The 26,926-nt window shown below is 43.8% G+C and overlaps 2 protein-coding genes across 4 annotated transcripts in view; one reads left to right on the plus strand and one right to left on the minus strand.

The window, feature by feature from the left end:
* Positions 1-7,440: 7,440 nt before the first annotated feature.
* Positions 7,441-17,525, plus strand: stx6 (syntaxin 6). Of its 2 annotated transcripts, none has more exons than XM_030722915.1 (8): positions 7,441-7,630; positions 13,392-13,561; positions 14,408-14,502; positions 14,648-14,704; positions 14,845-14,973; positions 15,050-15,156; positions 15,525-15,600; positions 15,961-17,525. In XM_030722915.1, exons 1-8 carry the CDS (start codon positions 7,596-7,598, stop codon positions 16,072-16,074), a joined length of 783 nt encoding a protein of 260 aa, XP_030578775.1. In that variant the 5' UTR covers positions 7,441-7,595; the 3' UTR covers positions 16,075-17,525. The 2 variants fall into 2 exon arrangements, with proteins under 2 accessions (XP_030578775.1, XP_030578776.1); XM_030722916.1 differs by having other exon boundaries at positions 7,442-7,630; positions 15,525-15,619; positions 15,961-17,477.
* The window catches only part of LOC115775384 (uncharacterized protein KIAA1614-like), a 34,722-nt gene continuing 24,964 nt past the window's right edge, over positions 17,169-26,926 (minus strand). For both annotated transcript variants that reach the window (XM_030722914.1, XM_030722913.1), the window contains exon 7: positions 17,169-18,084. In XM_030722914.1, the coding sequence (XP_030578774.1) occupies positions 17,891-18,084 (194 nt within the window). In that variant the 3' untranslated portion in view covers positions 17,169-17,890. The remainder of the gene's footprint in view (positions 18,085-26,926) is intronic.

The raw sequence follows: 26,926 nt of genomic DNA on the forward strand, positions 1-26,926 counted from the left end.
GGTGCAGTTGATGAAGCTGTATTATTTATTGTTTTTGAATTTTTATGCTTAAATATTTTTTTGCTGATTTTAGCTTTGTTTTTTTGGTGGTCTGGGAGCAGGCACCGACTCTATGGGGATGGGGTTTTGGGGGGATGGCAGGAGGAGAGAAGCTGCAGAGAGGCGTGTAAGACTGCAACTCTGCTTCCTGGTCTCAACCCTGGGTACTCAGGCTTTAGGAGGGTTAATAAATTTGGCCAGATTTCTAGAAATGAGAGCTGCTCCATCCAAAGTGGGATGGATGCCGTCTCTCCTAACAAGACCAGGTTTTCCCCAGAAACGTTGCCAATTATCTATGAAGCCCACGTCATTTTTTTGGAGACCACTCAGACAGCCAGTGATTCAAGGAGAACATGCGGCTAAACATGTCGCTCCTGATCTGATTGGGGAGGGGCCCAGAGAAAACTACAGAGTCTACATTGTTTTAAAGCTGATTATCTTCTGCATAACAATGAAAATGTATGCAGTGCTTTCTAATAATACTGCCTAAGGGAAGCATGTATAATGTAAATAAAACTGGTCCTAGCGCAGAACCCTGTGGAACTCCATAATTAATTTTAGTGTGTGAAGAAGACTCCCTATTTACATAAACAAACTGGAGTCAATTAAATAAATATAATTCAAACCACTGCAGCACAGTACCTTTAATACCTATGGCATGCTCTAATCTCAAAAATATTATCGTCAACAGTATCAAACATTGCACTGACGTCTAGCAGGACAAGCACAGAGATGAATCCACTGTCAGAGGCCATAAGATCATTTTGTAACCTTCACTAATGCTGTTTCTGTACTGTGATGAATTCTGAAAAGGAAGGTTGGAGATTGACCTATAAATAGCTAAGACAGCTGGGTTAGTGATGGCTGAACTTAGCACTATATCAGGATTCTAATAGTCAGCATAACTCAGGGGTCTTGATTCATTTAGACTAACATATTCATACTGGTGTAAACAGGCTTCTGTAAGGTAGAATAGATCAATATGTCAAGAGATCCAGGAAATCTTTTAAGAAGCATGTATCGAGGCTTGCTAAGTATGGGATTAAATTTGTCTCAGTATTATTCAAACAAAAAAAAACTAATCTCAATCAAAAAAAAAATTGTGGTCAAAACTTTCAGAATTGTAATGAAATATTTTTTTGTAAAACTTTTTTTTATTTAAATAACTTACTTTTTTCTCATGAAAAAAATTATTTGCAAAACCTAAACTTTTATTTGCGCATGTCAGAAATCTTTGGTTACGATTCTCAAAGGTGCGCTAGTTAACAGATTCAACATAAAGACAGGCGAACATTACACAAGCCAAGTTTATGCACTTTACCTGATGCTAGCATGCTATCCTATGCCGCGGCACACAAGATAATATCAACTGTACTCATAAGTTGTGTAAGACTTTCTTCTTTGAAAAGAGGATGGACACTTTAGTAGCTGTTAAACAGTGTAAATTTGTGAAGATTACTTACCATTCAGTTTCTGTGTTACCTCCTTTCTTTTCTAGTGTTGATGTCCTGTAACTGAAACAAAGCAAGCCCTGCAGTTCTCGGCAGGTGGGAGGGATCAGAGTCTGCCGCTTTAGGCAGCGCTAACCAATAGGGACACGTGTTACATCATTCATCTTCAGGCCCCGCCCCAGGATGTTCACGTTCTGAGAGTTCAAAAAACACTCAACCAAAAAGAGAGCGTCAAAAGTTAGAGAATCGTAACCAAAGATTTCTGACATGCGCAAATAAAAGTTTAGGTTTTGCAAATAATTTTTTTCATGAGAAAAAAGTAAGTTATTTAAATAAAAAAAAGTTTTACAAAAAAATATTTCATTACAATTCTGAAAGTTTTGACCACAATTTTTTTTTTTTTTGATTGAGATTAGTTTTTTTTGTCTAATGCCTAATGCCTGGCCACCAGACGCTCTCCCTCGAGCTCCCTCCCCAGGCCTGGCTCCAGGGTGGGGCCCCGGTAACCGTATCCCGGGCAGGGTAAACTGTTCCCTTGTTTTTTCACTCATAAGGGTCTTCTGAACCGCTCTTTGTCTGGACCCTCACCCAGGACCAGTTTGCCATGGGAGACCCTACCAGGGGGACACGCCCCCAGACAACATAGCTCCTGGGATCACTGGGCCACACAAACCCCTCCACCACGATAAGGTGGCGATTCACGGAGGAGTTTGTTGGTGCTTGGCCGGGCGCAGCCCGAAGAGGTTACATGGGCCCGCCCTCCTGCAGGCCCACCACCCGCAGGAGGTGTCGTAGGGGTCGGGTGCAGTGTGTGTCGGGCGGTGGCTGAGGGCGGAGGCCCTGGCGGACTGATCCCCGGCTTTCGAAACTGGCTATTGGGACATGGAATGTCACCTCTCTGGTGGGGAAGGAGCCTGAGCTAGTGCGTGAGGTTGAGAGATACCAGCTAGATATAGTTGGGCTCACCTCAACGCATGGCCTGGGCTCTGGAACCAGTCTCCTGGAGAAGGGCTGGACTCTGTTCCAGTCTGGAGTTGCCCTCGGTGAGAGGCGGCGAGCTGGGGTGGGTATTCTTGTATCCCCCCGGCTTGCTGCCTGTACGTCGGAGTTTTCACCAGTGGACGAGAGGGTAGTTTCCCTGCGCCTTCGGGCTGGGGAACGGGTCCTGACTGTTGTTTGCGCTTATGCGCCGAATGACAGTTCAGGGTACCCACCCTTTTTGGAGTTGCTGGGCGGGGTGCTGGAGAGTGCTCCATCTGGTGACTCCATAGTCTTGCTGGGAGACTTCAACGCTCACGTGGGCAATGACAGTGAGACCTGGAGGGGCGTGATTGGGAGGAACGGCCTGCCCGATCTGAACCCGAATGGTGTTTTGTTATTGGACTTCTGTGCAAACCACAGTTTGTCCATAACAAACACCGTGTTCGAACACAAGGATGTCCATAAGTGCACATGGCACCAGGACACCCTAGGTCGCAGGTCGATGATCGATTTTGTAATCGTATCATCAGATCTGCGGCCGTATGTTCTGGACACTCGGGTGAAGAGAGGAGCTGAGCTGTCAACTGATCACCACCTGGTGGTGAGTTGGATCAGGTGGCGGGGGAAGATGCTGGACAGACCTGGCACACCTAAACGTATTGTGAGGGTGTGCTGGGAACGCCTGGCAGAAGCCCCAGTCCGGGAGATCTTCAACTCCCACCTCCGGCAGAACTTCGACAGCATTCCGAGGGAGGCTGAGGACATTGAGTCCGAATGGACCATGTTCCGCACCTCCATTGTTGAGGCTGCTGCTCAGAGCTGTGGCTGCAAGGTGGTTGGTGCCTGTCGTGGTGGTAACCCCCGAACCAGATGGTGGTCACCGGAGGTGAAGGGAGCCATCAAGCTGAAGAAAGAGTCCTATCGGGCTTGGTTAGCCTGTGGGACTCCGGAGGCAGCTGACAGGTATCGACAGGCCAAGCGGAATGCAGCTCGGGTAGTGGCCAAAGCAAAAACTCGGGTGTGGGAGGAGTTCGGTGAGGCTATGGAAAAAGACTTTCAGACGGCATCGAAGCGATTCTGGCAAACCGTCAGGCGACTCAGGAGGGGAAAGCAGTGCTTCACTCACACTGTTTATAGTGCGGGGGGGGGGGTGGTGGTGCCTTCAACTGAGGCTATAGTCGGACGGTGGAAGGAATACTTCGAGGACCTTCTGAATCCCACTGACACGCCTTCTGTAGTGGAAGCAGAGTCTGGGGATGAGGGGGATGACTTGACCATCACTGGGGGTGAGGTCACTGAGGTAGTTAAACAACTCCTTGGTGGCAGAGCCCCTGGGGTGGACGAGATTCGCCCTGAGTTCCTGAAGGCTCTGGATGTTGTAGGGCTGTCTTGGTTAACACGCCTCTGCAACATCGCGTGGAGATCTGGGGCAGTGCCATTGGATTGGCAGACCGGGGTGGTGGTCCCCATCTTTAAGAAGGGAGACCGGAGGGTGTGCTCCAACTTTCGGGGGATCACACTACTCAGCCTCCCCGGTAAGGTCTATGCCAGGGTGCTGGAAAGGAGGGTGCGTCCGTTAGTCGAACCTCGGATTCAGGAGGAACAATGCGGTTTTCGTCCTGGTCGTGGAACGCTGGACCAGCTCTTTATCCTCTTGCTCCAGCCTCTGACGGGGACGGTCGCATTCTATCTCTCTCCCTGCCCTCCCTATCTTTCCTGCTTGCTGCTTGCTGTGAGAGCGTCTCTTGCACACTGTTCGAATAAGAATAAGATTAATATGGATTTGGCAAACTGGGCCTTCAAGACCATTGATCGAATTTTTTCCACTATGAGATCTGGGAAAGGGGAGCCTGCGTGTCCGAGTGGAACAGACCCGGTTGGATACGTCATCGACTCTTGGAGCTCGTGGAGACCTGTGTGCTTCTAGGCCCTCGAGGTGGAAGACGTGGAAGACGCACATATTTGGCTATCTGGTAGCGGTATCTTTTCTGTTTGGGCTTGGAGGATACCTGATTTACCGAGAAATCAAGAAAACCTGGACGGCAGTTTGACATCTGCAGAGGCTGCCGACCCAGGTGGATGGGCTGACCAGAATGGTACAGACTCAGACTCAAAGCCTGATGAACCTGAGCCGTAGACTTGGGGAGTAGCAGGTGAGAGGGGTTCGATCTGGAGATAAGGTACGGTTCTGCTCAGTGAGGACGGTAACTAATGAATTTGGATTATTGGATTTATTGAATGGTTTCCCAGTGAGACTGAAGGCTGTTGAAAAAACAAGCAGCCTGTTCCAAAACAACATCTGCATTATCAGAATTCGGCTCCCTAGCCGGCCTTGGCTGGCAATCATATCTCTCCAGAGCTATGTGTGAAGGCCGCTATCCCCCTCAGCCCTCTCTGTGATTTGTGAAGCTGGATCTGGTGTACCAAGGCCGCTGATGAACTTCCATCACTATCAGCGAACTGTTTGGCTGGGAGCTGGCATCTGGGCTCCACAATGCCCCCACCCTCTCGTCTCCGTCTGCATCCCCTCCTGACCCTGACCCTACCCACCATACTGCTATCCCGGCTTTATATGTGCAATATGCTTTTTGCTGAGGTGTTTTTTGTAACCTCGTAAGGTGTTCTTTATGAACACAGTATGAGATGATTTTTTTGAACCTAACTATCCCAGTGTATCTCTTTCTGTCTTTCTGCTAAAGGTAGCGCCGTTGAGAAACGGTTGCATGACCTCAGACATCTGTCCCCCCCCCTGTCTGTGTTATGTTTTTGTTTTGGATGGATGTTCTGTTAACTGCAATTTCCCCATTTGTGGGACTAATAAAGGCATTCTTGATTCTTGATTCTTGATTCTCAAGGATATTTGAGTGTGCGTGGGAGTTTGCCCAACCAGTCTACATGTGCTTTGTGGACTTGGAGAAGGCATTCGACCGTGTCCCTCGGGGTGTCCTTTGGGGGGTTCTGCGGGAGTATGGGGTGTCTGGCCCATTGTTGCGGGCCATTCAGTCCTTGTACAACCACAGTGAGAGCTTGGTCCGTATAGCCGGTAATAAGTCGGATTCGTTTCCTGTGGGTGTTGGACTCCGTCAGGGCTGCCCTTTGTCACCGATTCTGTTCATAATTTTTATGGACAGAATTTCTAGGCGTAGCCAGGTGGCGGAAGGCTTCTTCCTTGGTGGCCTCAGAGTCTCATCTCTGCTTTTTGCAGATGATGCGGTTCTGTTGGCTTCATCAGGGGGGGGCCTCCAGCTCGCAGTGGAACGGTTCGCAGCCGAGTGTGAAGCGGCTGGCATGAGAATCAGCACCTCTAAGTCTGAGGCCATGGTCCTCAGCCGAAAAGGGTGGAGTGCCATCTCCGGCTCAGGAACGAGTTCTTGCCTCAAGTGGAGGAGTTTAAGTATCTCGGGGTCTTGTTCACGAGTGATGGGAGAAGGGAACGGGAGATCGACAGGCGGATCGGGGCTGCTTCTGCAGTGATGCGGACGCTGCACCGGTCCGTCGTGGTGAAGAGGGAGCTTAGCGTAAAAGCGAAGCTCTCGATTTACCGGTCGATCTACGTTCCTACCCTCACCTATGGTCACGAGCTTTGGGTAGTGACCGAAAGAATAAGATCGCGAATACAAGCGGCAGAAATGAGTTTCCTTCGAAGGGTGGCTGGCCTCTCCCTTAGAGATAAGGTGAGGAGTGCGGCCATCCAGGAGGGGCTCAGAGTAGAGCCGCTGCTCCTCCACATCGAAAGGAGCCAGTTGAGGTGGCTCGGGCATCTGATTAGGATGCCTCCTGGCCGCCTCCTGGGTGAGGTGTTCCGGGCATGTCCCACCGGGAAGAGGCCAAGTGGTAGACCCAGGACACGCTGGAGAGATTATGTATCTCGGCTGGCCTGGGAACGCCTTGGGGTCCCTCCGGATGAGCTGGAGGAGGTGGCTGGGGAGAGGGAAGCCTGGGCTTCTCTGCTTAGGCTTCTGCCCCCGCGACCCGGCCCCGGATAAGCGGAAGAAAATGGATGGATGGATGGATAGTTTTTTTTGTTTGAATAATATTGAGACAAATTTAATCCCATAGCTAAGGGCCCTAAGGCGACTGTTTGTTGTGATTTAGCACTATATAAATAAAATTGAATTGCTTCATTAAGGGCAAGCGATGTCACTGATGACATCTGAAGCCTCACTGGTTGGTGTGATTTATGAACAAATATAAAGTGCAAGCTCCTCAAGAATCGTGTTTCTCCAGTTCACTTGTGACACAGAGGAGCTTATTTTCACAAAGCCTGCTAAAAGAGAAGGGTTTCCCTTGTTTGGCAATACTTTGTGCTGAACTCTTCCAATAAGGTATTACACATAATATGCCTGTAAATAATGAAATGTGCCGCTACTATAATATTCATAAGTCTTTTTTCTTTTCATTCCAAGGTGACATGTTTGTTGTGTACCAAGCAGCTTCGGTAGAACAGCAACACCTCAACTATGGGTATCATCCAGGCAGAGATGCATATATCCAAGCATATGTGCAGCCCTGCCTCCTCAGTACCATGTGAAAGGGTTTTCTCCAAAGTCAGAGGAGGTTATTTCCAAAAAGAGAAGCCAACTGAGTCCAAACAGTGGAAAAATATTATTCCTTAATAAAACTGAATAAAGTCACCCTCACTCCCATATTCATAACCACAATCACTGTCCCATCTTTTGAAAACACTGCAACAGTTTTAACATAAACATCTTGTGTCCTATTGGATTTATTTAAACACTGACCGAAATCATGCTGACAAGCTTTTGACAGTGACCCACACATCACTCAAAAAACACATTAGATGAATGAACGAATGAACATACTCAGAGCTGATACCTGTTACCTACAACAGAACCGTTGTTATATTATTCTTTATTGTTTTTATTGATGTCGTTGTTTGTTAATGATGAAAACTAAATGTTCGCCGAACCTTCTGGTGGCGTTGATTTCGTGAAGACTCTAATAAAGCTCAGAGAAGAAGAGGTGCGTCTCTTTACGGAGCTGTTTCCGGTGCTGCGTGTAAACAAAGCCCGTTAGCGGCTCCGTGAGGACTAACCGACGGTAATCAGAGCCCGCGGATCCGGATCCGAGAGTCTGAGTGATGGACTGAGCGGAGCCGGCAGGATGTCCATGGAAGACCCGTTCTTCGTCGTCAAAGGGTCAGAACTGCGCCGCTAACACGGAGCTAGCATCTAGCGTTAGTGTGGGGACAGCCGATCGATAATCGATCAACTCCGGTCAGGAGCCAGACTGACGCGCGTGCCGGTGCAGATTAACGGCAGCGACACGCGCAACTAACGTGCTAACGTTAGCATGAGTCTGTGTTCAGGGACTTAGCCTGTTAGCATATTAGCTTGTTAGCTCTGTGTGTGTGTGCGTGCGCGCGCGTGTTTGTGCGTGTGTGTGTTCGTCCAGCAGCGTCATCTCCAGACAGGTCAGTTACAGTCACGATGATGATAGATAGACTTAATTTAGCCCAAATTTACAAGCTTCTGTTGTTACAGCAGGTTTACTGAAGCATAAAAAAAATAATGATGCTGAATTAATGTATATATTTAAGACCTTATATGATAGAATTGTCCTTTAAGGCGATGCAGTGGTGGTCAAAAACAAAAAGATTGTCCACTAAAGGTCTAAAAAAAAATGCTCTTTACAGGCAATATATAATATAAAGGATAGAATAGATAGAACAATATAGAAAGAGAGGAAATATAAAATTAAACTAATATTATGAGGACTTGTAAAAAGGAATATTTTAATAAAATATTAGAGAATAGTAAAACCATCATTAAAGGTATTTGGAATGTGTTAGACATAAATAGTGGTTTTAATATATTTTTTTGTAAATGTGGGACCAGAGTTGGCCAAATAATATATATATATATATATATATATATCTATATATCTCTGGGAATCAAACAGGGTTGGATTGAATCTAAGGGAAAGAAATTCTCATTCTATCTTTCTTAGAGCAGTAAAAGGAAAAGAAATCATAGAAAATGTAAAGACATATAAGAGTAAAACATCAACTGACTACAATGATATTAATATGACAATAGTAAAAGGAATTATTGAAGAAATTGAAAAACCACTAACACACATCTGTAACCTGTTTTTTCAAACGGATACATTTCCAGACCAAATGAAAAGAGCAAAAGTAACACCTTTTACATAAAACAGGTGACAGACACCATTTTTCAAATTACAGGCCTTTTTCTCTGCTCTCTCAATTCTCCAAGATACTGGAAAAAGTATTTACAGACAGATTAGATGACTTCATTGAGAAACACAACCTGTTCGCTGACGGCCAATATGGATTGAGAAAAGACAAATTAACATCTTTGGAATTACCAGAATTATCGTCGCTATTGTCACTTGTTGGTGTCAGAAGTACTAGTTCCTTAGCCTAATTGTTAAGATTTTAATGGATACCCAGTGCTGGTAAATGGTTGTCCTAAATGTTATGCAGTCATTTGGCACCAGATGGAGCTGCAGCCCTAACATCATTATAAAAAATGCCATAACTCTGTTAATCTTGGCCTGATATTTTTTATTTCATCTAATATTGTTAGTTATTTTTGAAGTTTTACGATGTATCCTGAAGCGCACCGTTATTTCCTTCATTCGTTCTGGCTACTTCCCTCAAGTTTGTACAAAGAATCGAAAAAAACTAGCAGGACAAATGTTTGCACCTTAAAAAAAACACCGCAAAGAGTAGGACCCAGGACCCAGCCACACTTTTAAGTTGCAATTTATAAATTTTTTGGATGTTATTTTCTCATATTTTAATGATGCATAAACATCATTTGCAGTAACGTGTTTTCATATATTTAACATCAATTAAAGTTTTTTTCTTTGTTGTCTGGAGTATAACGTGCAGTGTTCATAATGCACGATGCGCGGTGCTGCACAGTTAAGCACCATTTAAAGTACGATTTATTATAGAATAATGCGGTTAATAGTTTCAGATGCCTTTGTTTATATATATTTGTATATGCCACATAGATGTTGGTACTCACAGTACCCAAGGCAATATTTGTGCAAAGTCTCATCTGGATTAGGCCACCCATCTAGGAGGAGATAGGGAACATACATAGACAAGCACATTCTAACAGACATTATCTTTTAAAATCTCTTCACTTCCATTCTAATTTCTGGATAATCTGTGTTTCTGGTCTTTTTAATGAATCACTGTGAGTTTCTCATCTTGTTTTGACAGATCAGGGCCCGGCTCCAGGATGCAGGTTTAGATAATAACTGAGTTTGTTAACCCTAAGATGAGGAAAATTCAGGCTTCCTGCTCCAGAAAGAGAGTTACCATGGTAACAGACTCTATGAACCAAACCTGCTCAATGGCAGGTTTTATTCAACAAACTCTGAGTTCCTCTCTGACTCCTCCCCTCCTGCTGCACCTGAACCACCTGTCTGACACTCTGATTAATTTCCTCATTCATAAAGTTTGTGTCAGAGCAGTGAATTCATCTGCAGACGTTTACCTTTTTACAAGAACTGAAATCCCAGTTAGATGTTAGTTCTTTATATTTTGTACTTGAGCACTTTCACAGTCGGGCACACGTCAATAGGCTATAATTATGAAGACAGCAATGACATCATGGATTTATAATCAGCTCAGAATCAAATCTATTGTCTCCATCTTTTTAACTCTGAATGTGCGGAGTAATGCAGCTGCAGACTGTCAGTCAGTTCCTCTGAAACATTTACTGTAGTTACTGTAGCATCATTGTTTAAACACTGATCTGTCTGAAGCTTTAGACACAGAACACACTGATCAGTGATCGATCATTGGTCGTGCTGTAAAAGCTCACTGATGGAAAAATGTCTGGATCTTGGAGATGATGTGAATATTTGAGTGCAGATGAGGCTGAAATGACTTGAAGAACTGAAAGCTAAACTAAATGTATTTATAGATTCTTAAAAGTGATTTAAATGTATCAACATTTTGAAAGTTCTGGTGTCTGAATTTCAGAGTATGAAACTTAACATGTTTTCCAGTGAAAATCATGTAAATCAGTCTCAGCGGGCGATGGATTTCCTTTAACACAGAGTGTATCATCACTAGAGTTCCCACCTGTCTCATAAAATACAGAACCCCGTATGTTACAGGACTCCGTGGAATACGGCTCTGTAACATGCGGGGTTCCATACTTTACGGGACGGGTGGCAGCTATCGCTGACATGCATTTCCACGCCTCCACTGCTCTCTGTGTCTCTGTGTGTGTTCTGCTCGCTGAGAATTTCAGCTGCTATTTTTGTCTTTACTTCAGCTGTAGCTACCAGAATTGGTTTGCTAGCGAGCGCGGGCCATTAGCATTAGCGATGGTTCGGTACCGGAAGACCCCCCCCCCCCCCCCCCCCCAGGACCGAGGGGCTCCATCAAAATATTTTTTATACTTTAATCCCTTATTAGTGATTAAATTTAGACCTGCAGTAGAAACGTATTTTCAAGAATGCTTGTGAATACAAAGCATTACAACATACTCACAAGAGCGCCATGGCTCCCACATCCACTAGTTTTTCAAAACACTCATAGCAGGCAGCGGTTTTAACTGCGCAAGCGCAAAGAGGCGAAGCTGATATCCACAGTATTCCTGACTTCGAGCCATTACCCATAATTCATAGCCGGTACTTTACTTCCGTTTGCGCTGCTGTTTACGGTTGCGGGCTTACACACTTGCCATTCATTGAAACATTTTGACACTGCAGTTTCTTCTACCTGCCTAAATGGTACCACATCAGAGGTGGATACATTGCAAGGCTGTTTTAAAAAGCAGCGAGGTAACAGTGCCTCACCCGTCACTTGTGTAAATGACATGAAATTATGGCCTGAAGTCGCTACATCCACATTATCAGTTACCTTGTTTTTTCCGAAGGTGTTGATGGCGAGGAATCACGTAATTATAAGAGCACCAGATTACCTTCAAAGCAATAAAATCAATAAAGTAATGCTGAACAAACAAGCAGCTGTAGAGCCGAGCCAGAGCATCGGCCAAGCTAAGCGCTTAGCATGGGTCATGCTAAGGGAAAGTGGAGCGGTGGAGACAGTCAGCTGTTCCTGTATCACGGATCAGGGAAATCATGTAGTGATGCTGCAGCTATTCTGTGGAAGGTAAATCACTGATCTGGATATCAGAGTGTTCAGATCACTGAAACAGAAACACTGGACTGGCTGAAGGCTGTGATCGAGGAGACATGCAGCTGTCATCTTGCTATGTGTTTACATGAAGGCAGGCATTGTTTAAGCTTTGTGTAGGCTGTATGCTGTAGTGTCACACTATAAATAAAATAACGTAAAAAAATAAGAGGCTGTACATTAAAGGCAAAGTTAAAACAAGGAAAAAATATGGTAATAGGATGCGAAACTGGGTAGAATAATTTGGGGGAAAAAGAACAAATTTACAGAATAAAATAATTTGAAAAAAACGTACAGACTGATGTAGTGACAACTGACAAGTTGAATCCGAGCTCATCTTCCAACTAATAAAGCCGCCTGTTACAGCACAAAGTAACCGAATTTTGTCATTAACTCTGGCTCTGACTTTGGCTAACCGGAAGTATAAAACCGTACAGCAGAAGTAGCCGTCTGTCATGGCAGCCTACGTATGCTCTTCCAGAAACCTATGGATAGAGACGGTGAGCTCAAGTAGTGCAAAAGGAAACATTTTTCCAGCGTCCAAAACAGCAGCTTTTTCTTTTAGTAACCACCATTAAAATCTTTACTGGGAAACAGCTGGAGGTCCTTCATCAACCACCTGATCAGCAAGTGTTAAGGTGAAGAAAAGAGAACTTTGTAGCTGCTCCATCCACCGCTGTTTGTTCACAGGCGAAAAACTGCAGTACGGAAGTTAAAATATGCAGATAAACTGTTAATAAAGTATTTCTTATCCGATTACTCGATTAATTGATGGAATAATTGATAGAATACTCGATTACTAAAATAATCAATTTATGCAGCCCTAATTTAGACATTGAAATGGACATAAAATATTGCAAAAAAGTTTTTATTTAATAATAATTTTAATAAAAAAAATTTAACCTGAGGTCAGATCTGCTGCTGTCTGTATCGCTAATATCACAGCTCCATCAGTAAACTGTGTCTGATGTTTCTTCAGATTTTATTTTCAGTTTCTGTCTCCTGGATTTTGTCTGTCAGGCTGCAGCTGAATTATTTTAAAAAGTCTAATGTGAAATTAGGATTCAGCTTCATCTGATGATTATATATTTTATATATAAAAAACATGCGTTCATGTTCCTTGATCCACTAGATTAAAATGGAGGTGCTGCTCTTTATTTACTCGTTGCCATGGTCAATCCTGGTATGGGAGCTCCAGCAATGATAGCTTTCATCCCTTACTTACACACCAGCTTGACACAAGGTGAACATACTCAGAGTTGATTGAACTAACTGATCAGGAATGGGAAGCTCAAAGTTGCCTATCTCAAAGTTGATCAGCTCAGTTGATCAGAGTTTGTTGAATATACTTTGTGGAATAGGGCCCGGTTCCGTCACCTGTTTTCTTCGTTTTCATTTCTTATATGGAGAAAGGGGTGTATGGCAGATTCCAGGTGATGAGCCATTTGATTTAAAAACATCCAGATTCATTGGCTCTGTGGGAAGAACAAATGGGATGCTGTGCAGATTTGGCTAAATGATGGTGAATATTTCTACACAGATCAGTGACTGGTTTCCAGGGTCACTGATCAGTAAATGATCAATAAAGTTTACACTGATCATCCATTTGTTTTTGTTTTTTTTTCCCAAATTAGTTTTCCAGTTACCCAACATCATATGAACACACTATGCAGCAGGTAGACCTGGTCCTGGACCTGCTTATGGTTCTGGTCCATGATATTAAAGTTCCTCTGAGGCTCAGCTTCACCTGTTTGTTCAATTGTGTCTAGCGAGGTGCAGAAAGCAGTGAACGCTGCTCAGAGCCTCCATCAGAGATGGAGTGAGCTGATGGCGGAGGGGGGCGGAGCCTCCAAGGAGGAGATAGACTGGACGACCAATGAGCTGAGGAATAGCCTGCGCTCTATTGAGTGGGACCTGGAGGACCTTGACGAGACAATCAATATCCTTTAAAACGTGAAGCCAGCAGGAAGGTGTGTACTATAAAGGTACATACAAGTATATGGTTGCAGCATCTGTGATTGATTTGTTAAAAGAAAGGTGCTGCTGTCATTTCCTGCCATCGGGTGTGCAGAATGCTTTTCAGGCACCTCAGGTGGAAGTCGTCAAGTTTCCTTTCGTGGCTTGCATACATAGTCCATGCCTTGCTATTGTAAAGGAGTGTGCTTAACACGCAGGCCTGGTAGTTGTGCAAAGTCAGTACAGTACAGTCAATAAATACAGTCGGGAAATACAATCTGTAAAAAAGTTTGTACTTTTATTCAGTAAATGAAGTCCTTAAAAACAGTCAGCAAATACAGACGGTGCATACAGTCAGTAAATACACAGCTAAACCTGTTGATAAACATGGTCATTAACTACAGTCACTAAATGCAGTCGGTATATACAATTGATCAGTACAGTAAATAAAAAGGTTGAACGATAGTTTTTACGACAAACAGAAGAGGCTGCAGGTCCAGTGAAGAGCAGGCAGATGTGGGTGTGATAAATTTTACTGTTGTACTTTTACAAGAATTAATTTATTAAAATGTTTTCTTCTTTTGTTGTAGTCAGCTGTGAATTTGTGTTTAACTCCTAGTGCTAAACATGCTCTCTGAGCAACGACTCACATTTCACGACACAAGTTTGTTGTTGTGGTCATTATGGGGCTTCTCCTGTGATAGGAAGCTTTACAATTTACCTGCTACAAAAAAACTATGTCACCCCTGAGCTGAGGTCATGTGACCAACCTGGTGAATATGTAACATGTTTTATATGAAGATAAAGTTTTTCTTAACAGCAAGTGAATGCATCGTCGAGTCAAACCCAAAGAAGTTCAACCTGGATGCTGCTGAGCTGTCGAAGAGGAAGGCCTTCATCAGCAGCATGCGGCACACCGTTAAGGTAGCTTTATAACAGAAGGCTGATAGGTCAGACTGAACTATTCATGAGTCACATTCTGTTTATTTATAAGCTAGATTGGTCAGGTGAGTGATTGGCTGAGATGCCCAGAATTCATCTATCTGATTGGCTGCTGTTTGTTTTGCAGGAAATGAAAGATCAGATGTCAATTCCAGCTGCTGCTTCTGACCGAAAGAACAAACAGGTAACTGATCTATTACCCCAGATTGAGACCCAGCAGAACCTCCAAAACACCACACGATCACTGGTTGATCCTGGAGTCTCCTGAGGTCCCCCCTGTAGACCCGATCTTAGTACACACGTAACTGTTGTTGTGACCTCCAGGCTCTGCTGGTTGAACGTGGTGCTCAGGGTCCCATATGGCAGCCCGGTGCAGATAAGTACAGCAGGTTGGACCGCCAGCTGCAGAACGCCAACTTTCAGTTCATTGAGGAGCAGCAGATCCAGCAGCAGGTACGAGAACACCTGAGAAACCATAAGGAGCTTTTAACCTTAACGAGGCCACTAATGTGTTTCTTGTCTGTGACAGGTGATTGTGGAGCAGCAGGATGAGCAGCTGGAGCTGGTGTCGGGAACCATCGGTGTGCTAAAGAACATGTCGGAGCGGATCGGCATGGAGCTGGATGAACAGGCTGTGTAAGAACTGAATGCAGTGGGATGGGTGGGGATGTCATGTGACTATAAAAAGTAACCCAGGTGATTTGGTAAAGATCCTGTAAGCCTTGGGCTTTCTCAGATGTGTTATTTTCAAAGCAACTATGCTTTGGCTCTTTATGTTAAGCAGTGTTGTATTTTTTTGGTTATGATTAAAGGTCACTTTCTGTTCTTCCTCCCTGCCATACTGGCTCATGTTCTGATTTTCTCTGCACCTACAGACAACTGTTTTTGTGATAGGGTGATTTACAAATAAAGTAAATTGAACTGAAAATGTATTTGACCTTTTAATAAACAAAGAGGTGATGAGGAAGAGCCTATCAAGAGACTTACTGATGTGCTTCCTGCAGGATGTTGGATGACTTCAGCCATGAGATGGACAACACTCAGTCCAAACTGGACAACGTGATGAAGAAGCTCGCCAAGGTGTCCCATATGACCAGCGGTAATCTGCCTGGCCACATGTGAAACAGGAAATGACATCAGCTCAGAGGGGTGGGTGGGGTGTTAGTTGTTCAGAGCTGATCACTCAGAGATAATAAACCAGAGCTGATCAGATATAACCAATCAGAGCTGATCAGTCAGAGAAGGAAAATTTGTAGCTATCAGCCAATTTGACCACTTCATGTTCAGGTGTCCAGCACCAGTGTCTATGGAGATGGCTTTATTGATCTGGTATTAGTTCACCTCACCGCTGATAGAACTGAGCTGGCGTCAGTGTGATTAGCTGTACTGATCAGGTGCACTCACCTGTACTCCATTTATTAACTCTGTGTGTGTTTGCAGATCGCCGTCAGTGGTGCGCCATCGGTGTGCTCCTTGCCATCCTCTTTGTCATCATCCTCCTCTTCTTCATCCTCTGATCAATGCCTCCAACTATCGACATCAAACTTGTCTTAATCCCATCTACTGGACTCTACCTGACTTTATTTAGACTCTACTGGACTTTCTTTGGACTCTTTGGACTATGGATTCTTCCTGCTGATCAGGCCTGAACAGCACTTTTGGTTGGTTAACTGTTAGAACCACTTCAGAGGTCAAAGGTCATGTGTGATGTGTTTTTGTTTGTTTTTTAAATTTAAAACTCTAAAAATAACCAGTTTCACTCCAGTCTAAAGTGGACTTACGCTGCTCATTTCTACAGTATCTTTGCGTGAGTTACAGCTCAAAATAGCCCTCCTGTAGCCTTTGTTCAACCCCTTAGTTCATCCTCCATCTCTTCAAGACCACAGGGTTGCCTGCCCCTCATAAATAGAAGGTATGAACAGTGGGTGGGTGGAGCATCTATTCCCTCTCTATGTGTCTCTCTAGTGTCTAGAGCATTCCGAGCTATTGGCTCACAGAGATTCCTGTATGCAGTGACCTCCTTATTAGAAATTTTCTTTAATATGAACATCCATCACAGGAAATACATGGCAGGAAGTGAAGAGAGCAGGTCCACTTTGAAGACACTTTTATCCAAGTGTTGAATACTAATGTCATGTCAGCATTTTAACTCACATTTAGTTCAGTTTAAACTGGTTTACTTTACTGCAGTACTTTAAAACTGAAATAGAAACACTAAAACTTGTTTTGTTTTTATTGACTGAAACTTTGTTTTATTTTATTATTGTTTATGTTACCATTTGTTTTCTGAATTGATCACGTGCAGCATACTGATCAGCAGATGTATTGATCTGTGGATGACTTACTGTGCCTCCTTCAGTATAAAAGCCTTTCTGCAGGGCTCCTCTGGAAAGCTTTTAATGTGAAGCAGCAAGTGATATCCTGAAGGCTGGTAAGCAAGTTAGTTTAAAACAGGTGACAGCAGCAGCCAATCCATTGTCCCACATCATCAGGTTTATGGTATGTGGCGGTGATTCTCATGCAGCTGTTAAAATGTTTCCTAAATAAATGAAATCACAATTCTGAACTCCAAACACAAAGAACTGAAATAAAGGTTGTGACTTACCTGAAATTTCACCTGCTTTTACACTAAAGATTATCCAGACTGCTCATGTTTCCTCAAAACTTTATTCCTTACACTAAACAATAACAATAAATAATCAAAGAGTGACTGAATGGAAAAAGCTGTTAATGATCGGTGATAAATTGCTATCAGCTGATCAATGTTGAGATGTATATGGAGCTGAATTTTTTTTTTATTCAATAAAGTCCAGAAAAGAAAATCAGACTGACCTTTTGATTAATGGATGTTTTAATCTGGCCTGATTGATTTTAGTTATTGAACAATGATCAGTTTTAATTTTTGGCAGGTCCCAATATCTTTCTCAACAATATTTATACTTTTTGTTAAAAAAAATTTAAAAAACCAAAAACGCTGAAGGGAAATTAAAAAAAACAAGCTACTTTATGTGAAAAAAAATTTCAAACAAAATTTTTTTTTTTTTAAATCGATTATCAGCTCAGAGGACAAATACTACATAGCATTAAATAAATATTCAGACTTAAAATATTTATTTTTTCTAAATCTGATTATTTTGTCATTTAAAACCTGAGGTTCATTAATGTGTGTTTTTTATTAATGTATTTTTATTCTAATTGTGTTCTGGATGAAACCAGTAAATCAAAGTGATTTAACAGGAGACACAAAGCTTCTCATCATAAGAACATGTAAGACAAATACTGCAGTTTAAATTTAACTTGGTTACTGCCTTAAAAAGATGAGTTGGGTTCAGTGTTGGCATGGTGGTTCTTCAGTCTGGTAGCGTGGTGGTCACTGTGAACATATCTTCTGGTGTCGAAAGACCCGGATGGTGGCTGATGGGTTCTGGATCAACAGGTGGGTCACCTGGTCCAGACTGAGACGAGCCACCTTCTCCCCATTCACTTCCAGGATCTCATCTCCAACAGCCAGCAGACCAGCGTACAACCTCTCAGTGCTGTTAACAATGTCCTCCACATACACACCTGCAATATACATCAAGCTGTTAGTACTCCCCTAAAGCTGTATTATTTAATGATGTTTTTAGCACTATTGGATCTAGTATTTTAACTCTGGTCAACACTTCTCTCAGTTCAGGTGTTGTTCCAACTTATTTTAAACATGCTATTGTGCAACTCCTCTTAAAAAAGAAGAGTTTAGATCCATCTGTCCTTGCTAATTTTTGGCCCATCTCTAAGCTCCCTTTTTTATTAAAGGTCTTGGAGAAAGTTGTTTTTAACCAACTACAAACCTTTTTAGCTGAGTTTGACACTTATGAAAAATTTCAGTCTGATTAGTCTCACCCAGAGGTGGCCAAAGTTCTGACATTCTGTACTTAAGTAGAAGTACAAGTACTTGTGTTAAAAACTACTCTGGTAAAAGTTGAAGTACTGGTTCACCTTTCGTACTCAAGTAAAAGTAAAAAGTACAGGCTCTGAAATCTACTCAAAGTAAGAAAGTAAAAGTAGCTCCTTGGAGGACGTTTGTACTTCTTTTTACATGTTTCTCCATCTGAGTGAAGTTATCACTCATTCTTTGCTCTCCCTTAAAATACAGCAGTTGTTCTTTTAGCTAGCAGACACACTGTGTGACAAACTGCAGACACTTTGCCCTTTACGTTTTCTGTCATTTATTTTCCTCACCGTTCTGGCGTGCAGCCTCTGTGTAAAGCACAACTTCCCCTGGCTCTTTCTGGTCACCGAGCGAGCATTGCAGGAGCCTCCCTCTACCGTGTGGGGTGTCTGTTCCCTCCCTCCCAGCCTGTTGTTGCGACTTCCAAGAAAACAAACCTGCTCGCAATCAAAAGCCGGCTCCCGCACTGACCGGAAATGCAAACGTTTCTCAGACGCATTAAACCTAAAGTAACGAGCTTGTTTTGAAAATGTAAGAGAAAGTACAGATACTTGTGTAAAAATGTAAGGAGTAAAAGTAAAAAGTTGTCAGAAAAATAAATACTCAAGTAAAGTACAGATACCTACTTAAGTACAGTAACGAAGTATTTGTACTTCGTTACTGTCCACCTCTGGTCTCACCATAGTACTGAAATGGCCCTTTTGAGGGTTCTTAATGATCTTCTCCTAGCAGTCGATTCAGGAAACCCTGCTATGTTAGTGCTTTTAGATTTAACAGCAGCTTTTGACACCGTCAACCATTCAGTTCTTCTGTCTCATCTTGAACAGTGTGTGGGCATTAGAGACATAGCGCTTGATTGATTTAAGTCCTATCTGAGTGACAGAAGTTTCTCTGTGAATATGGGGGAATATTCTTCTGTAGCCTCTCTTTCCTGTGATGTGCCACAAGGATCTATTTTGGGCCCATTACTGTTCTCTTTATATATTCTACCACTGGAATCAGTTTTTTAGGAAGTATAACCTGTCCTTTCACTATTTTGCTGATGACATTCAGATTTATTTTCCTTTGAAATCAAATGCTCTCAATTCATTGCAGATTTTCTTAAACTGCCTTAATGACCTAAAGATTTGGTTAAGTATGAATTTTCTTCATCTTAATGAAAGCAAAACAGAGATTATTTTTAGTTGTACTGAAAAGTTGAAGGACTCTGCAGCCTCTCTTGGACACCTAGGATTATTCATCCACAAATCTGTTAAAAATCTTGGTGTGATCATTGAATTTAACATTGATAGGCAGATTAGTTCTGTGGTGAAAACTGTTTTATTCCAGTTGAGATTGTTGGCTAAAGTGAATCCTTATCTTTCTTAAAATGACTTTGAAAGAGTCAGACATACTCTTATCGTGTCAAGACTGGATTAATGTAATTCTTTGTATGTAGGTTTACCACAGTCATCTCTCCGTCTGCTTCAACTGGTTCAGAATGCTGCTGCTCATCTTTTAACAGGGACAAGAAAACGTGAGCATATTACTCCAGTGTTAGCTTCACTTCATTGGCTTCCTGTCAATTTTAGGATCAATTTAAAGATTTTATTGTTTTTAAGATTTTAAATGGGCTGGCCCCTCTGTATTTGTGTGATCTTATTCATGTTCATACTCCTGTCAGAGCATTGAGGTCTGCCAATCAGATGATCCTAGAAATTCCTAGGTCTAGACTTAAAAATAGAGGTGACCAAGCCTTTTCAGTTATTGCGCTGAGCCTCTGGAATGCCCTACCATTTCATATTAGAAGTGTTCAGATTGTTTCTACATTGAAGTCATTGTTCAAGACCCATTTCTTCTCTCTGGCTTTTAATTCAAGCTAATCTTGACATTTTGTATTTATTAAGTTATTATATTTTTTTTGGATCTTTGTTTGTTTGTTGTTTTTCTTTTATGTATGGCCTTTTAATTTTTTGGTTGCCTGTAAAGCACTTTGGTCCACTCAGGTTGTTTAAATGTGCTATATAAATAAATTTGACATTGACGTTGACATAGTACACTGGCCGTACACTCTAATACTGCACTTCCATGGAGTTCTGTGCTATGACCAATTCTATTTACATTATACATGCTTCCCTTAGGCAGTATAATTAGAAGGTGTAGCATACATTTTCATTACTATGCAGATGATACCCAGATTTATCTATCTATGAAGCCAGATGTGTCATGGTCTTGGGTCTTTTAATGCAGCATTTTTATTTGTGGATTATTAAATTAATATTGCTTATGTAACCAGTAGCTTATTCTCTTTCACTTTCTGCACTGTGTCAATTAAGAACAGACCCAACCACTGACATCTTTTGGAGGAAATCTCCATTATTCACTGACATAAGTTGGGATAAAACAATGTATTCCAGTTAATGATGGTTCAGTCTAAACCCTGCTCCTGCAGAATACGACAGGAAAAGGGGGAAGTTGAGGGGCGAAACTTATAAGGAGAGTTGTTCCAGAAAAATAAACATAGAGGTACAGAAGACAATAACAAAAAAAGGTTCCACACACCAATCAGTTACCCAAACATGTCAAATAAAACTAAATCAACAAATTTTGTGGAATTCTACATAAATAAACATGAAAATAATAGATGGACGGGACATAATTGCAAACAATATTAACAAAGAATTGGTATTATTACATTCACACACACACAAACACACAAATAGAATTACACAAAATTCTGGGCTGTACAACAAACTACACCCATTAACAAAATATAAAAACAATCTCTAAGCAGAGCGAATCAACATTAATAGCTTCCTACTCAAACAATAGGAGAACTAAGGGCTTGCTTGGCACCCAGCAATAACCTATAGCACTCCAAAGATAACGTGCAGTGCCTCATAAACCACACATCCTCATGCCAGACAAAAGAAGGCAAATGAGATAAAGATGTACACTCTCAGGGGCAAGAAGTTGACCTGGAGCAGCAGATTGCGGTGAACTACACGTTCATGCCCATCCTGATCCCTAATCCGATAGATGTGCAAAGCAGGTTTTGAGGCCACCACAGTGTAGACAATCGGCTCCCACTTGTCAGAAAGCTTCTGTTTCCCCCTGGCTGCACTGTTTGCCAGTAGCACCTTATTGCCAAGTGACAGTGACAGACATTTGACCCTTTGATGTTTTTGCTCAGCTGTGCAGTTCTTTTGAGCCAGAGTCATTGCCCAGTGCAGGTCTCCCAAAAGGGACTTAACATAAGCATTATGGTCACACACAGTCTTGTCATGGAGTACATTCTTGAACATTAGGTCAGCTGGAAGTCTAGGAAGCCTTCCAAACATCAAATAAAAAAGGCAAAAACCCAGTGGTCTCATCTCGTCCCCTTAGAATTATGAGGTTCCACCTGCATTCTGACCGGTTTTGAGATATTAAATAATAGAACCTTATAATACCAAGTTAAGCTTGATTTTGCAAATAGAACCTTTTTGTTTTGTGAGTAAAATGGCCAAAGTTGTATATTATTAAAAAAAATCTCTTACATATTGTTGATTAGCGGTCAACAAATAAGAATATGACAATAAGTCAACTTCGTCAAAAATGTCAGATAGAACCTTATAATTCTAAGGGGACAATATATGGTGCAGTTATAGACAAAGGCAATAGTGTGGATTATCTGCAGCCATTTCAGTTTGGAGCAAGGGGGCAGTGCCCTCAACATGTTTCCCAGGGTTCAGTTAAACTTTTCTGTACTGCCATTCCCCATAGGGTGGTATGGTGAGGTACAGTATGTGACTTATCAACCCCCAACAACTTCAAGAGCTCGGCAATAAGCTCACTTTCAATGCTCACTCCCTGGTCAGAGTGCAAGTGCTTAGGAAAGTTGTTAATGCAGAAACCATTGTCTCACAGCTTCTTGGCAACCCCCTTATCAGTCTGTCCCCGACATGGAAAAGTATGAACCAAAATGTTAAAATGATCCATGATGACCAGAACATCCACCGACCTGTTGTTACCTTCCTTAGTTGTTACTGCAGACCAAAAGTTCCCACGCATGAATTCTAAAAGAGCAGAGGTCTTAATGTTTTCCAGTGGAGTGCTGGCAGAAAGTTCTGGAGTTTTACTGAGGACAGATCTTTGACAGCTCTTCACATGAGCTTGCACATCTTTCTCCATACTACACCAGAAGAAGCCAGAGAGAGTGTGTGGGGCTGACCTTGGTGATCAGCATGAGGATGAACACCAGATAATGCATCAGCTTTCAGAGACCCAGGCACAACAAACTGAAACCTCTTGTATTTGGTCAAAGCATCCTTCCTGAGCCTGTTTCAGCAGCTCAGAGTAAGGGACACACAAGAGCTGCTCCCTGAGGCCCTTTTTCCACCGATCGGGTGCCGGTGCCAGTATCTGAACCGTTCAGCATTTTTTCCACTGCAAACGCACTCGGTGCTTGGCCAAAAAACGGGTTAAACTCCAGCACTGCAAGTTAGCTGGTCTGGAACCAAGAACATGTGACGAAAACATCAGAAGGGCGTGACTCTGCCATGTCAACATAAAGTTTTCTACTGCTATTTCACTGCATGGTGTGTATTACATGAGAAATGCGATGTGATTTTCACGGCTGTGAATTACATTGGGCCCTAAATCTGAACTTGCTGCTTTGTATCAGTTCAAATCACAGATAAAAGGACGCAAAGTGCATACTTGTCGTCTTTCTCATAATCGCTGTCTGTGTTTACCTCTGTGCTGCACACAGATGCTGCAGTAGCTTTGTTTGGACCATAAAATATGTTCGCAGCACAACAGCGTGTTCTCCCATGTTTGTGCCCTTCAGCTTCCGTGTCCAGACGAGGACCCGCCCACGCTCATAAGTAAAGGATCAGTTCACAAAGCGCGGTGGAAACACGGGCCCGTTCTTAAGCGTTTTGCCAGTTTATTGAAACTGACAACAGCACTGTCATGAGCACCGGCAACTAGGCGGTGGAAATGTAGTCTTAGAGGCTTCACAAAGGGGTCCCTGCTGAGAGCATCTGCCACCACATTTAAATGCCCAGGAATGTGTTTGATTTCAAAGCAATAATGGGCCAGTTTGGAAACCCAGCGCTGCGCACAAGAATCAAGTTTGGGTTTTGTCAGAATGTATGTCAGAGGAATATTATCAGACAACACAGTGAACTTGTGGCCCTTGAGCCAGTGACTGAATTTATCACAAACAGTTCACTCAAGAGCTAAGAATTCCAGCCTGTGAGCAGGATAACTGGCTTGGTATGGGAGAGAGATTTGCTGGCAAAAGCAATTGGCCGGGCACCTGGGTGGCTTGGTGGTGAAGCCGGCGACCAGTGAGGTCAGCAGCCGTCGTACCTGCTCCTACGCTTTGTTTGTCTATATTAGGTTTAGCTTTAATTCTGGACTTTATAATTCCGCCTGCTCTGTGTCATATCACGTATGACAGACAGACTCTTTTTAATATCAGAATACAGCACTCTGGCTGTATTCTGACACCTTTTTCTCCCGACCCGGCTTGGCCCCAGGAGATCCTGCGTTTCCAGTGGGCCAGCTCAAACAAAGGAGGGCGCGGAGCACCCAGGTCACGGACAAGGCCCCGAGGGAAAAGAGCCGGCGTAAGAGAGAGGCTGAGGCGTAGAGCGCACCAAATGCCACTGCCGAGCATCCTGTTGGCTAATGTCCAGTCACTGGATAACAAGCTGGACGAACTCAGGGCCAGGATACAGTTTCAGAGGGACATAAGGGACTGCAACATCATCTGTCTCATGGAGACATGGCTGACCCCCCTCATACCGGACCACGCCGTACAGCCGTCGGAGTTCTTCAGTGTTCATCACACGGACAGAACGAGTGAGTCTGGAAAATCAAGAGGAGGAGGTGTGTGCCTAATGATTAATAACAACTGGTGTGACAGTAGGAATGTTGTCCCTCTGAAGCAATCATGTTCGCCTAACCTGGAGCTCCTAACCCTGAAATGCCGCCCCCACTACCTGCCCCGCGAGTTCACTTCGGTCATCTTCAGCGCCGTCTATATTCCACCTCAGGCGGACACAAACACTGCACTATCCGAGCTACATTAGGCGATTTCCACCTATCAGGCTAACCAGCGTGATGCGGCTCTCATCGTAGCCGGGGACTTTAACAGTGCAAACTTGAAAAAGCTGATACCGGAGTTTATTCAACACATCGACTGCCCCACCAGAGGAGAGAGGACCCTAGACCACTGCTACTCTCCATTCAAAGAGAGCTACAAAGCAAAGCCTCTTCCGCCTTTTGGGAACTCTGACCACACCTCTGTCCTTCTCATGCCGAAATACAAACAACGGCTCAGGCAGGAACCCCCTGCTGTGAGAGAAGTGACACGGTGGTCTGATCAAACAGAGGCCGCTCTGCAGGGTGCGTTGGATTCAACCAACTGGGACCCTGGGACATCGAGGAGTTTACGGAAACTGTTGTGGGATTTATTGGGAAAGTTGTTGATGACACTTCACTTAGGAGGACCATCAGGACTTTTCCCAACCAGAAGCCGTGGTTGGATAAATCTGTCCGCGTCGCCCTGAGGTCCTGCACCGTTGCCTACAACGCCGGCCTCGCCTCTGGGAACATGGAGGACTACAAGGTTGCATCATACAACGTCCGCAGAGCGGTGAAAGAGGCTAAACATAGCTACGGCCGCAGACTAGAACAGCAACTACAACAGTCTGACCCCAGGGGACTGTGGCAGGGACTACGCAACATCACGGACTGCAAAGCACCACACACACCCCCGTTGAGTGCCGACGCTTCTCTGGCTGATGAACTCAACATCTTCTTTGCGCGCTTTGAGTCGGGAAGCCGACAGCCCGCTGCGCTCCCGGCCAGAGGGGCGGAGACACTCACTGTGACGGAGCGCGACGTGAGGAGGGCGTTTAGACGTGTAAACACCAGGAAAGCGGCTGGACCAGATGTTATTAGTGGACGTGTCCTTAAGACCTGCGCTGACCAGCTGGCACCTGTGTTTACACTGATATTCAACCTCTCACTGAAACTGTGTGTAATTCCCACCTGCTTTAAAAAGTCCATCATAGTCCCAAAGAAACCACACCCCAGCAGCCCCAATGACTTCAGGCCCATAGCACTCACCTCTGTGGTGATGAAATGTTTTGAGAGACTCATCAAGACATTCATCACCTCCTCACTGCCCACCACCCTCGACCCACTACAGTTTGCATACCGGCCAGACAGATCCACAGATGACGCCATATCCTTCCTCCTCCACAAGACCCTTTCACACATAGACACTGGTAAGGGGAACTATGTGAGAGTGCTGTTTGTAGATTACAGCTCAGCATTCAACACCATAGTGTTGAAGGCTGGTCTCTAAGCTGCTGGACCTGGGCCTGGGCCCATCCCTGTGCAGGTGGGTTCACAGCTTTCTGACCAGCAGACCACAGGTGGTACGAGTGGGTCACCTCACCTCATCCTCCCTCACCCTCAACACTGGATCCCCCCAAGGCTGTGTGCTCAGCCCTCTGCTGTACTCACTGTACACCCATGACTGCGAGGCCACGTCAGAGTCCAACGTCATCATCAAGTTTGCTGACGACACTGCTGTTGTGGGACTGATCTCCCACAATGAGGAGACACCCTACAGGAGAGAGGTCTCCCGCCTGGAGAACTGGTGCCAGGAGAACCACCTCCTGCTCAACCTCAGCAAAACGAAGGAACTGATCATGGACTTAAGCAGGAAGCAGCAGAGGGACTACCATCCACTTCTCATCAGTGGTGCTGAGGTGGAAAGAGTGGACACTTTCAAATACCTGGGAGTGACCATCTCACAGGACCTGTCCTGGACTCATCACATAAACATCACTGTGAAGGCCAGACAGCGTCTCTACCTCCTCAGGCGGCTGAGAGACTTCAAGCTCCCACTCAAGGTGCTCAGGAACTTTTACATCTGCACCATCGAGAGCATCATGCGTGGGAGCATCACCACCTGGATGGGAAACTGCACCAAGCAGGACTTCATGGCCCTAAAAAGGGTGGTTCGTTCAGCTGAACGGACCATCAGAACCACCCTCCCCAACCTGCAGGACATTTACACCAAGCAGTGCAGGCTGAGGGCCATGAAGCTCCTAAAACAGCCCAGCCACCCCCGGACACTCTCTCTTCTCCCTGCTCCCATCAGGCCAGCGTTACCGCTGCCTGAGGACTAAGACTGAAAGGTTGAAGAAGAGTTTTTACCCACAAGCCATCCGTCTGTTCAACTCTGAGCCCTAACTGGACTATTATTGTACAATGTAAATATTATAATCTATAATTCCACTTAAAAGTGTGTATAGTGTATAGTATATAGAGTATAGTGTATAGTGTGAATTACTTATTTTTATTTTTATTCTTCTTATTTATATGTGTGTGTATATATGGTTGCAGGTACAAAATACATTTCACTGTGCATTGTACTGTGTATAACTGTGCATGTGACGAATAAACACTATCTTATCTTATCTTATC

Source organism: Archocentrus centrarchus, unplaced genomic scaffold (assembly GCF_007364275.1).
Source record: "Archocentrus centrarchus isolate MPI-CPG fArcCen1 unplaced genomic scaffold, fArcCen1 scaffold_113_ctg1, whole genome shotgun sequence".
NCBI classification, from domain to species: domain Eukaryota; kingdom Metazoa; phylum Chordata; class Actinopteri; order Cichliformes; family Cichlidae; genus Archocentrus; species Archocentrus centrarchus.